Source organism: Centruroides vittatus, unplaced genomic scaffold (genome assembly GCF_030686945.1).
Source record: "Centruroides vittatus isolate TY-2023 unplaced genomic scaffold, ASM3068694v2 contig_17, whole genome shotgun sequence".
Lineage (NCBI taxonomy): Eukaryota > Metazoa > Arthropoda > Arachnida > Scorpiones > Buthidae > Centruroides > Centruroides vittatus.
In genome coordinates this window covers 151,622-164,971 of record NW_027121033.1, presented here as the reverse complement: position 1 = coordinate 164,971, position 13,350 = coordinate 151,622, and the positions used below count along the sequence as shown (strand labels likewise).

The 13,350-nt window shown below is 31.6% G+C and overlaps 1 protein-coding gene across 1 annotated transcript in view; it reads left to right on the top strand.

Annotated features, from left to right (window-relative positions):
- Positions 1-13,350, top strand: part of LOC136969069 (mediator of RNA polymerase II transcription subunit 26-like) — a 69,793-nt gene that overhangs the window by 52,930 nt on the left and 3,513 nt on the right. Inside the window, exon 2 of the mRNA XM_067263162.1 lies at positions 5,670-5,744. Within this exon, the coding sequence (XP_067119263.1) occupies positions 5,670-5,744 (75 nt within the window). The remainder of the gene's footprint in view (positions 1-5,669; positions 5,745-13,350) is intronic.

The window sequence follows — 13,350 nt, the reverse complement described above, 5'->3', positions numbered from 1 at the left end:
AAAAAAACCTTTAAAAAATTCCAACTTTGGTTACTTGTTAGTTCCAATAGGCTGTTAAGCCTAATTCATACTGAGCGAATATCGAAAGCGAATGTGAAAAGCGATTTTTATTCACTTAGCAAAATTGACCCATAGAACCAAAAGCGAAAAGCAATTGCAAATTTTAAGCAGCCAATCATTTGCAAGGAAGAGAAAACATCATCTTGAAAAACAAAATGGCCACTTCTGATATTCCATCGTTAACCATGTTGTTTATTTATTGAGAAAGAAAGATACATCAAAAAGAAAACAATGCTGGGTGAGAGGAATATTAAAAATCCATAATTATAACATTTACTCTGTTGTGTGAGAAAGTTTCTGTAGCCATCTTGAAAACAACAAGAACCACGTGTGACAACCAGCAGGAATATGATTGGTGGCAAAATTTTTTCGCTAGCGAAAAAGCTTGACTGTTCCGAACTTTGAAGCGATTAGTGAAATGTAAAATTTGCTGGAAACGTTGTCATGTCTGATGTGTTATTCGCTCTGTTTTTCACTTTCACCAGTTAATCGCACTCAGTGTGAACTAAATTGTACTGACAACTATACTTCTTACTGTAAACTGGATGAATTATAATTCTTTCTTTCACAAAAAACCTTGACAATCCAGTATTAGGTGTTTGTTAAGTTGTACTGTCTATTTCTTATCATATCTTCAAGGTTTTGTGTCACTGGTCTCACAGAATATGTTTAATGTTGCCTAATGTCTTGACTGGCAATATGAAATAAATTTATTCTTTATTTTTATCAAACAAAATGAAACTGTTAAACAATTTTAATTATTATCCAGAATGAAAAATTAATTTAATTAAATGTTAAGGAATTGTCTAGTCACGATAAGTTCTTGATCACCATTGAAAATATTGATAAATTCTTCTCAATTTTCAATTCTGATTAATCATCCCATTGCTCCATCACTAATTTCTGATAACTGTTTTATTCCTTAATGTGTATAATATTGACTTGAGACACTTTTAATATGATTTAATCAAGTTGTAGTCAGCAGTGTAACTAAGGGCCGGCAAAGGTGGACATGTGCCCTTGGCTCCAATCTTGGGAATGCCAAAATTAGCTCATAGAATTAAAAGCCCATAGAGTTTTTTTGTAGTTAACTACCACGGCCATTCCAAAACTGTTCAGCGTGGCCCTGATCAACTTAATTTAATTCATTTTCAAATTAAGAAGTCGTTGAATACAACAAAAGCTATCAAAACATTGATTCTCTCGCCAATCTGAAGTATTTTCAATTTAATTATTAATTACACACTTATTTGACAATACTGTTGAATTTGTGTGTAATTAAGTTCAAATGTTAGTATATTGAGATATCTATATATATAAGCCATTATCATGTCATGTCTGTAATGGTATCCGCTAACATCCCTAACCCGATACATATCTCCAATGAGTTGGACCCACCACGTGGCAAGGGGGAGCAGAAAAAGACATATACTTCAAAAATCTAGTTTCTTTATTTTATTTATTTCAATTACTTTGAATAAAGAATATCTTCACTTTCTAATATAGAAATGCTGTTTGCTGTTTGTGTATTAATTTATTAAGATTAGTTTTTAAGATAAAGAATTATATATATAGTATTTATATATGTATTAAGTGCATCAAACTTTTAAATATTACATGCTTTAAATCTTAAAATAATATGCATCAAACTTTTAAAAATTAAGCACATTAAACTTTTGTATATTAAGTGGATCAAATGTGCCTCATGGGAATTTGTAAAGAACGCTCACCAGGGGCGACTCGGGCTACTAGTATATTTATATGATCTATATGTGTAATTTCTTATATATTTTGATTTATATAAATTTGAATTGAATTCTTACTCTTCTTATGAAATAAAATACTGATAAAATTCTCATTTGATTATATTTTAATTACTTGTTTTTTCATTTTGAAACTAATTTTTCATTTAAATAAGTTTCAAATATTTAATTTTAAATTAATGCAATAGTTTTTATTTTTGAAGTGCGAATGCTCTTGAGATACAGTTAAGGTCTCGACTTAAATTTATATCAAATATATAAACTACTTTAAAAATAGTACTTGTCGGTTACTAGGACATCATGATGACACATCACTTGATACTGGATGAACTGAAAGATGCCAACTATGATGGTTGATAAGATAAAGGGTTAGAGACCTGTTTTAAGTTTTCTCGTAAAGTTTTGTTAAATCACACTAAATTTATTTGAAAGTGTTGATTTAATGAGTGTGGTTAATATGATAAATTTCGATAATTCAGATTTAGAGATCATCCATTAACTGTGCTAAGTATAAGGGAGGGAGGATGATGGTCTACCAAAAGTATATTGTCATACATGATTGAGATAGAGGGTGAAAAGTAGCTCAAAAATTGTGCATGTAATTAATAGATGGTCCATTACATTAAAGATGAGGTTATGCTAATTAAATATATACAAGTTGATGCATTGTTTCTTTCTTTTGATATTTAAAATTTTCAGAAATGTCACACCTAATTGTGATGATGTCAACAGCACAATGTTCCATTGGTTTACTGAGATGTGGACACAGAATGTATTTAAACTAATCTTCATTTTTTTAATAATCTTGGTTCTTAAATTTTAAGACCTCGCTACAACAAAAACCCTGATGTAACAATACTCTTTTCCTGGTTCCCAAAATGTTGTAGTGAGGTTCAGCTGTGTGTATATTATATACAGTGAGTGATCGGTTAACGAACATAATCCGTTCCAAGACTTTGTTCGCTATCCGAATTGTTCATTAACCGATTATCGATTTATCAAAGGTTTTTATGGGAATTTAATTAATTTGTTCTGGAGACCCCAAAAAAATAAAAATTATATACTTTCTTACTACATTTATTTATATATAATAATAAAAATACATATATACAAACACAGTCTTGCATTTTTATTAGTCATGTTTTTTCTGTTTGTGGGGGTTAAGAAGCTGTCTAATGTTGATTGCTTTTCTGTCTTCAGGATTTTTCAGATGTAATTAATAGCATTGTAACTGTAGAGATCCCTGAGCCTATTAACCTCAACCTGGTTTGGACGCCATTCTAAGACCATTGTTCTGACATCCTCCCACTTCTTCTAAACATCTTTAATAGCTGATATCGGCATTAATCCTTTTTTCAGAAGAAAACATATCTTGCCGAGTTTCTTAGTGTTCTTTATTCAAGAGTTCTTGGTGTTCTTCTGTCGTCAGATCAGTTTTAGGTTCCATTATGAGCTCTTCAATGTTCTTTATTTCTCAGATGTGATTTCCGTTACTCCTGTACTGCTTGAATCTTCTTGATTATACTGTATCTTTATACAGTATAATCAAGAAGATTGAACTGCAGCCTACTACAGACCTGTTCAAGCCATACTGCCTAGCAACATCAGACATCTGCCCACTCTCTACCTATGCTATTATACTCTCACCTTTCAAAAATAAAAACTGACGCAAAACTTAACGAGTCTCGCGAATACTATAAAAAAATTGTTTCTGTCAGGAAAATAAAAGGCTGGAATTACAAGGGAGCATTTCGAAGTTTGGAGGAATACTATCTGATCAGTATATACCGGGTTGAGTGTCGATGTTGACGACTCCCGCGCTCTGAAAAGTTTTGAATTGTTGCCTGAAGACAAGGGAAGACCAATTGGTATTCATTATTTTACATTGCTTCTTCTTGTGTTTGTTCTGTGAGGTGTTCATTGTCCAAACATAAAAATCTTTCATGAAAGTGTTCGTTATCCGATTTGTTCATTAACCGATCACCCACTATATATATATATATATATATGAAAATTATTATAGTTTGTATTATGGGCAGAGTTCTAAGATTTATGGGAGTAATCAATGTTTTGCCTGTTATAATTGAGGGTGTTTCTGTTGAGGCTTTGAATTAACCTCAGATAAGCAAGAGAAGAGAAAATTATCATATAGGCATTAAACTATGTATAAATATCTCTATAATTACTAGCACTTTCAATGAATCTATTTCCGTCATTGTCATGTGAATAAAAATGTTTAAAATCCTTTTTCGAACAAAGATTTTGATTTAAAACTAATGGCATTAGTCCTTTGGAACAAAACTAAACTTAGAACAACTAAACGTAAAGAATTTAAAATGACATGCACATGGTGACAATGCGTATGCACTATAATTTGCTGAGAAGTGGAGCTAGAGAGGATGTTTTAATCTTTTATACAAGTTGACCCAGATAGCAGGCAACTCAAACATAGGGGAGTTGCATAGATTTAGTAAAACGGTAAGGAGGGCCTCCCAAATATACACCAGGCTCCTGTTATCACAATACCTGAGCATCACCACATGGTCTCACAGCGGGGTGTGTTGGTGTTGTAACACCATCCGTGCTAGTTCAGTGTCACACCTGCCTGTCTTGATGGAATGCTGGTGTTCGGAGATGCGGCAAGATAACATTCTGGTTGTCGCTCCTATGTAGTGGGTGTGAATACCAGAAGTTGTTTTTTTTCAACGGGATAGGGTATATTCCGGACTTCTCAAGTATGGTAGCAGCATGCATCCCTGTCATTGCATAGCAGTCTCCTGAGATTTGGTTGTGGAGTGATCAGCAGAAATAGCTCATGCTGTCTAAAAATACAGCAAATAAAGACAGTGATGCGGCCACGGAATGGCAATGAGAGATGGATTATGGTATATTCCTTTGGGTTGTGGATTCAAGTAATTTTGTATTTTGAATGTGTTCATAACTGTTCTATACAAAAAGAACAGTTATCAATCTTCCATGATTTTTAAAAACTTGAAGATGGCTTGTAGAACGGATTAAAAACATTTGTTACAGGTAATAAATAATTCTCAGTGAGATAAGGTGTTGTGAAAGTTAAGAAGCATTCTGGCTGGGTATTAATTAAGTAATGACTATTTGTTTGTTTGTTTTTTTAATTCTTTAAGGCTATGGTAAGTTATATTGTTGTATTGATGGCTGTAGGCCCGGTGATTAGAGAGTATTACCTTCCTTCCTTCCTCTCAGAGCAGCTTGTTTTTTGAGTTGATTTGGATCATTGGGAAATTTCAGACAGCTCAGAAAATTGGTTTGGGTGCTTTAACCATTGATACAGAACATATGCAATAGCAAATGATGATAAACATTTTTTTATTTGTTATTGAATAACAAATACAAACACTGTTGCCCCTTTGACAAGAGATATGAGGCACAACTTGATCTGAATGTCTGTATTTTTGTGGCAATAGTTTAGATTGAGGCATCACCACCCATTTGTCATCTACACAGCCAACTTTTTTGCAGGTTTGGTAAGAGCCTGCAGAAGAGTGAAATCAAGTCTAGCCATTCATCCCACATTGTGCTGATGCTTTGCATTAATATATAACATCCTCCATCTCAGAATCAATGGATTACATTTGACGTAGCTTTTGGTCAAATTTTGCTAATGTCTGGGTTTTCTAAATGCCTATCTGATACTACTCTCTTGAATTTCACATTAAATGTAGTTTTCTTATTTATTTCAAAGTTCAATTGAAATGTTGAAAATATATTTTATATCAGTTAGTGAAAATGTTGTTAAATATTTTTATTTTTCATTAAAATAAATTAACTGATAACATTGTAATAAAAGAATTATTATTATTTTTTCAGGTGGTGGATATGGCCACTGTCATTGAAGTCATTTCAATTCTGGAGAAGACTAGCATCACAAAAGATGCATTAGAGGTATCTGTCATTTACAAATGCTTTATCATCCTCAAAATCTCTTACTTTTGGATTTTTTGATATACATCTTATATACATTGATATCTTTTTGATATACAGATAGCAAAGTATTTCTTATTTGGTATGTTCAGAAAGTTTAAATGGAAAAGGTTTTTATTAACTCTACATATATTTACACCATTACCCTTAAAGTATTCACATTCTGCAGTAACACTTTATCCAGTGATTGTACAGTTTTTTGAAAATGTCTTTGAACCCCTCATGGTCTGAAGAGCACTTTTTGCAGTGGCAATCACCTCATCTTTGTTAATGAATTTTCATCCTTGTGTGTTTTCATGGAGAAAAGAGATAGAAATCACACAGAGGCAAGGTCTGGTGAAGTATGGGGGATATGGGATGACTGTGATGAAATGCTTACTTAGATACTTCTATAAAGAAGATATTGATGAGCCAGTACATATTAAACCATACTCCAAAATTTTGCTTTTACCGTGCCACGAAATGTATGCATAGACATGTTGCGAACTGCTTGTGAAGCATCACCACTTCATGCAGTGTGACTCAGTATATAATTGTAAAGTATTTGAAAGAAAAATCTGAGTCATTCTCACTCCACCTATACATATTACAGATATTTTCTGCAAACTTTTATCTCATATATACTGTATATTTCCGCAGATAAGACAACCTTCAGATAAGACGAGGTATAAATTTTCGTCAAAGTTTTATAGTTTTAGCATATATCTGTCCTATAAGACGACCCCCAAACTATCAATGGCCTATGAATTTAGTTTAGATCAGCGATCATCATCTGGATGATAATACTGTATAGCATATACGGAATTATGTCCTATTTGTAATTTTTCAAATGAACAAATTTTATTTTCTGCCTTGTATTGCTGCAAACGTTCGCACTGATTCGGGCATTCAGGTAATGACCTTGACTATTCACAAAAACGTCATATGGGCTATTCTATTTTGTGGACATGCCCTACTCTCTACTAGTAAATAATTATGGTTTGTCCATTTTTTTGTAATGGTTTTAATTTATATAAATTTCAATCTAATTTTTTTGTATCTATCCTATAAAACAACCCGGATTTTGGGGACCTTTTTTTTTATGATTCAACTATTGTCTTATCCACAGAAATATACGGTATTAATGTTTTTAAAGTACTTGCTATCTTATCTTTCTTAGGCATTGCATAAAATATATTATATTGGGTTGTTTGTAAAGTAATTTCGTTTTTTTTTTTTCATGGGGGAAAACAATTTTCTTATAATATATAAATATTTGATTAAATTATATATTGACCATTTTGGTCAAATACCTGCTGCCATCTTTCTGGTAGTAGCATGATTCTACATTCATAAAAGTTTTGATTTTTGCATACAAAAAGCTGATCCAAGTGATTTTTGACATTCTCATTTGAAGTAAATGTTTTACTGTTTAAAAACTTTTGTAAAGACCAGAACAAGTAATAATCCGAGGGTTCCAGATCTGGCAAATATGGTGGGTGTGGTAGTACTGTACATCCCATCCAAGTTGTAACAGTTTCTGATGAGTTACCAAGTTTGTTTGTGTTAAATTTGGCATTATCATGGTAAAACACTACACCTCTTTTGTTGATTAATTCTGGCTTTTTCTGTTTGATGATATTACTCAATTTGTTTACTTGATGGCAGTACACTTTCGAATCAATTGTTAAATTGTCTGGTGAAAGCTCAAAAAAATTTCCTTAAAATCCCACCAAAGAGAGCATCTCTCTTTACGAACATGTGGAACCCATATATTGAGCTTTGAAACAAAACCAATTTGTTTCAAGTAATCATAAATGGTTCACTTTAACAAATTTAATCTCTTAGTGGTTTCACGTGTTGTTATTTGGCAGTTTGCTTCAATCAGTACCTTTATTTTGTTTTCATTGGCTTCAACTGGCCATCCAGAACATGGTGCATCTTCAATATTGAAATTTCCAGAATGAAATTTTGTGAACCAGTTTTGGCACTGTCTTTCTCTCAACACATCATCTCCATACATGTACCACAACTTTTCTTCCTTGAACAGCAATTTGATGTATAAATACAGACAGTCTAGGTTTTGCTTTAGGACCTTCTGTTTTTTAGCAACTTCATAAACAAAACCGTAAGCTTGTTGATAGTAATGTCTAGCATTCATAATCCAGCATTAACTATGATGATAGGTTTTACATTATATATTGTACAAGATATATGTCATACAACACATAATAAACTTATATAAGACAGTCTTTCTTTCAAATCTGTGCTCTCCTTGCATAGATTAACTCTTTAAGGTCTGAAAACTTTCTCCTACTATGTAGCTACAGACTAAATTGTTTCTTCCTGTTGGGCTACTAGGAGTACTTATATAACAAAACCAGTCAAACAATTTTTCCATCAGCCGATTTCATTTTGAACAGATAAGGCCAATTTTGTGTTTAAAGAGTTAGAGGTAGCTTTACTTGGAATTGTTTATACAAGAGAATAATATGAATGAATTTATACAAATTTACATTTATAAACTATAGTTTCGTCAAATTCTGCTTTATTGGAATAGAAAATTACTTGTTAGTTTCTAATTTTTTGAGTTTGCCTTTGGAAATCTACACACACACCCCACACACTAATGCTGGACTTCATTGTATTTAAACAAAGTTACTACTTGCATTTTTGCATTTATATTGGAATTATAATTCTATATTTGGTGTGTTTATCTTTGAATTTAAATCCAAATAACATTTTTTGGTTTGGCTTGTTTAAGAAATGTGTAATCTGTTAAACAAGTCAAACCAAAATAAGCAAAGCTTATTTTTGCTTATTATTTGGAGCTGAGTGCAGATTTGGGAGACATGCAGGATGCAGTTGCACTCTCTTCTGGGGATTTACCCTAGTAAAGTTAGGTTCTTCAAAAGCTAGTTCTTTTATTTTACAATGGTAGATTGATAATAAATGTATATGTCACAACATAATACTTATTTCATTTGTTTAATATAAGTTGTACACCAATAGGAAAAAAATTCCAATTACCGATGGCCAATGTTCCCTCTAATTTTTTTGTAGCTGAGCGAACATATACTTCTCTGAGCAAAAAAAAATTTTTCTGAGCATATATATATGTTACAGTCAAAACTTTTTTTTAGTTAGAATGCGTTTTAACTAGTTTATACTGGATGTCTTTGTTAAAACCCGTTTTGTCTAGTTAAAACTAGTTTTAACTCAAATTCATTTTTGACTAGCAATAAATTCTAGTTTTAACTAGACAAAAACAGGTTTTAACAAAGACATCCAGTATAAACTAGTTTCGACTGCAACATATAGAGTGATTCGGGGTAAGATGGTAAGCAGGGGAAGATGCCTACTTTTTGATATTTTCAAACAGTGACGTCAGATATTGTCATGTGTTTGTGTGATGAATCGTTGGGCCAATATTGAGTGCGGAAACCAGTAGTTGGCTACCGTTACCTTATTTTCTACATCCAAGAAGAATAAAAGCAAGATAAGAACGAAGTTTTTGTTGTGAAATGTTTCTAGGAATCATTTTAAAACTAAAAGTTAAAATAGAATTTATTAAAAATTGCGAAAAACAATTAATGTGTGATGTAGTTAAGGTTCTAAAGTTTCCATTGTGAGCTGCCGCCGATTCCGATCGGACACGCTAGAACACATGACTCCGCCATGCATCTTACCCCGATAAATTGGAAAGGTGCCACATTTTTCTTGGGGTAACATGCCTATTTTTTGTTAATTGAATTCCAATATGACTATTTTTAATAAATTTTTGTTTTCTCGTTTTATTGCAGGTTATGCATAGAAATTACATAAGGACTTCTCAAAAAGGTTTTAGGACTGAAAAGAGCTTTCAGCTAGCTATAGAGCACGCTAGAATGGGCGAGAACTTAACAATACTTATATACTGTGCTGTTACACTTACTATAAAGTACTTTGTACTACATATGCAATAGATTAAATTTGGTTAAGATATTTGAAAATTAATTTTATGCAATTATATTTGTTATCTTACCCTAATGGCATTTGGCATCTCACCCGGATACTTGGGTGAGATGCCTAAAATGCCAGACAGTAAAAAAGTCGTCATTGCAAACACAATATACAATTATTTTTCATATACTCCAAACTTTTATTTGAAAAACATGCTCAAGGATATGATATTTTCGTTAGAGGCCTCCAAAACCCAAATTATCGTTATAATTTCCTTCATAAGCAAAATGTTAGGCATCTTCCCCGAATCACTATACATAACTTTATTTATTTCCCCCAAACATATTTATGTAGCTAAAATTAGTTTTAACTAATGTTAAAAGTTAAAACTACTTTTATCTAAAATCAAAACATGTACAGCAGTAAATTAACTAGACAAAACCCATATTGTCTAGTTAAAACTAGAATTTACTGCTAGTCAAAAATGAATTTGAGTTAAAACTAGTTTTAACTAGACAAAATGGGTTTTAACAAAGATGTCCAGTATAAACTAGTTAAAATGCATTCTAACTAAAAATGGGTTTTGACTGTAACATATATAATTGTATTTTTTCCAATAAAAATTAAAATAATTAATTATAAAGTAGATATTAAAATTCATTTTAAAACATACTTCCATGCAAAATATTATCTTTTGTTAATGATTTAATGTATTTAATCGAAATATACGTAACAATAATCATGTTGCAGACAGAGTGAGAAATAAGTAAACAACAATTCAAATCAGTGTGCATTCTTGCCTGCATGGCAACAATTTGAGCAGTGCACAGTCATGCAGCTTAGAGGGAACATTGCCGATGGCTAATACAAAAAGAAAATGTCAACACTTACAAAGTAAAGGATAATATTGTATATGAATGAATATAAAAACTTAAATGCTGTGTTTGTTGTAATTTTTGTTGTTTAAAGATGTGAAAAAATTAATGTGATTCTTAATTTTGAATTGCATTCATATCAAATAAAATCAACATATTTATGTCAACGCTATTTGTCCCTTCCCTCTTATCTTTACAAAATTCACTAGTGAAAAAAATAGATTCTTGAAATTTTCAAAACTTGGGAAATAATTTATTTAAAATTCAGATTTAATTTAAATCAGTTTATAATTTTTTATGTATTTTTTAATATCTCACCAAATATAATATTTTTAACTGAATATTCTAATATTTTAAAAATATTTTACTCTGGATAGAGCTACTTCACAAAGCATGTTCACACATTGTTGCACATGCACAATGATAGCCTGTTCGATCAATTCCTTTCTGTAAGTACAATTTACCATTTCCTTTCTGTAAGTACTAACAATTCCACTCAAAATATTCTGCAGTTTTATGGGCAATGTTTTGAGAACAATGGTTTTCTATTAGAGAAGAGATAGTAAAGCAAATGTCACTATTAATTTTTTTACAAGAACAATAAATTCTTTTATTGATTGTATTGTTGACCGAACTTGTTGGTACAAATTTTGTTGCATTCAGTACCCTTAGAACATGTATTTGTTAATTGTTATCTTGAACGTTTAAATGTCTCCTGTCTTTTAATCCAGTTCTCTGCAGCTTAAAAATTTATTTACTTTTTCCTTTTATACACAAGTCTGAGTTTGTATGTTTCTCAGTACACAGTTTTTGTTTGAAAATTTCTTTGCAATCCTAAACACCAACCAAATGCCGAAATTCTATTGGGCTAATTTAAGGCTAATTACTAAATAAATTACGTAAGCAATTTGACTTTAGAGGGAGGCGTTAGGCGCCATCTTGTATTAACATTAATAATTATAATTTTTAATTAATTAATTAAAATAATTTAGAACTGCTGGGAGAAAAAAATCAGCCTGGAGCGGGACTCAAACCCACAACTCCTGCTTACCAGATGCATTGGCAGTTACGCTATCCGGACCTCCAGCTCGATCTCCTCTTCCAGCATATATAAGTTCACTATATAACCATCAACGGTTATTACAATAACCGTCGATGGTTATATAGTTAACTTATATGAAATGGCACCTAACGCCTCCCTCTAAAGTCAAATTGCTGACGTAATTTATTTAGTAATTAACCTTAAACTAGCCTGATAGAATTTCGGCATTTGGTTGGTGTTTAGCTTTAATATATCGGGTTTAAAGATGATGTTTATATTCTTTGCAATCCTTTCCTCAAAATTATATGCTGTATCTTTTATTCTTCTTTAAATGGTGTTATCTGACAAAGTAATACAGTCAAGTCCGCATAAGTCGACACCTGGATAACTCGACACCATCGGTTAAGTATTCAATTTTCTGTGGTCCCGGCCAACTTACATGGACATTAATGTTAAAAAACTTCAGTTTACTTGATACCATTTAACTCATCACCACTGGATAAGTCGACATACTTTTGCTGTCCCACACTCCGATAAGTTGTCACCCCCTCCTGAAAAAATGAATTCACTCCGCATGTGGTGCAAACTCATTTTTTTCTCAGGAGGGGGACTCGATTTATTTATTAATATATTTAATATATATACATATTAATAAAAATGCTGTAATATTTTATGTATTTTTATGTATAAAATAATAACAGATAAACAAAAAGAAAATATACAATCTACATCAACATCACACCAGAATCCAATTTTGCATTTTCTCATGCCAGAGGCATTAAGAATCCTTAGACATTACTTGCCAACAATTGACAATTGCGAAGATGATGTTTTAAAGGCGTTCTTGATTGTTGAAAAAGAAAGTCAAGACGGTTAAGTGCTCAAAACAAACAACACTAAACGAATTTTTCAGTTTTTAATCTACAGAGTAATTGTAAATGGAGGATACAATGTATTGTAAGCCTGCACTACTGTATTTTATTAATTGTAGTTTTGTGGTTTTTTTTTCCAACTTCGCTTTAGTCATCACATCAGATAACTTGACACATTTCCACTTCCCCTTGGGGTGTCAACTTATGTGGAGTCGACTGTATTTATTATTTATTTCTTTGCCTTTTCACTAAACAATACTACAGGATGTCCAAGAAGTTACTATTCAGTGAGAAATTTGTGATGACATTAAAGTTATGGCATTGCATATGATATCTGTAAATATAAGTTGCCCATTTGGTACCAGTTGACTGTATGGTATTGTATACACTTACAGATTTCTTATACTATACCATAGATATAACTTTAATGTTATTACAAATTCTCACTGCATACTAACTTTTCAGATACTCTAATTTTATAAGCATGTTGTGAAATACGATGACTTGTCTGTAGTATGTAGTTTTAATTTTACTATCATTAATCTTATAACTTTGCATAAAACTATTTGTATTTTATTTGATACTTTCACAATTTTATTGAAACATTTTGCTTGTTTAAGTCTTTACCTTTGGAGTTAAAGACTTAATTTCAACTTTAAATGTACCAAACTTTGCAGGAACCATTGTATTGTACTATTTGTAAGCTTTTTTCCATACAGAATACATTTTGGTGTCATCTTTCTTTGTCACTCATACTTGCAAAATCAAAATTTAAATATTCTTTGGCTTGTTTGGATTAGAAGTGTTATTAATGCTACTTCATTGTTAGAAGAGTTTTGCTTAAAATTGCACACTTA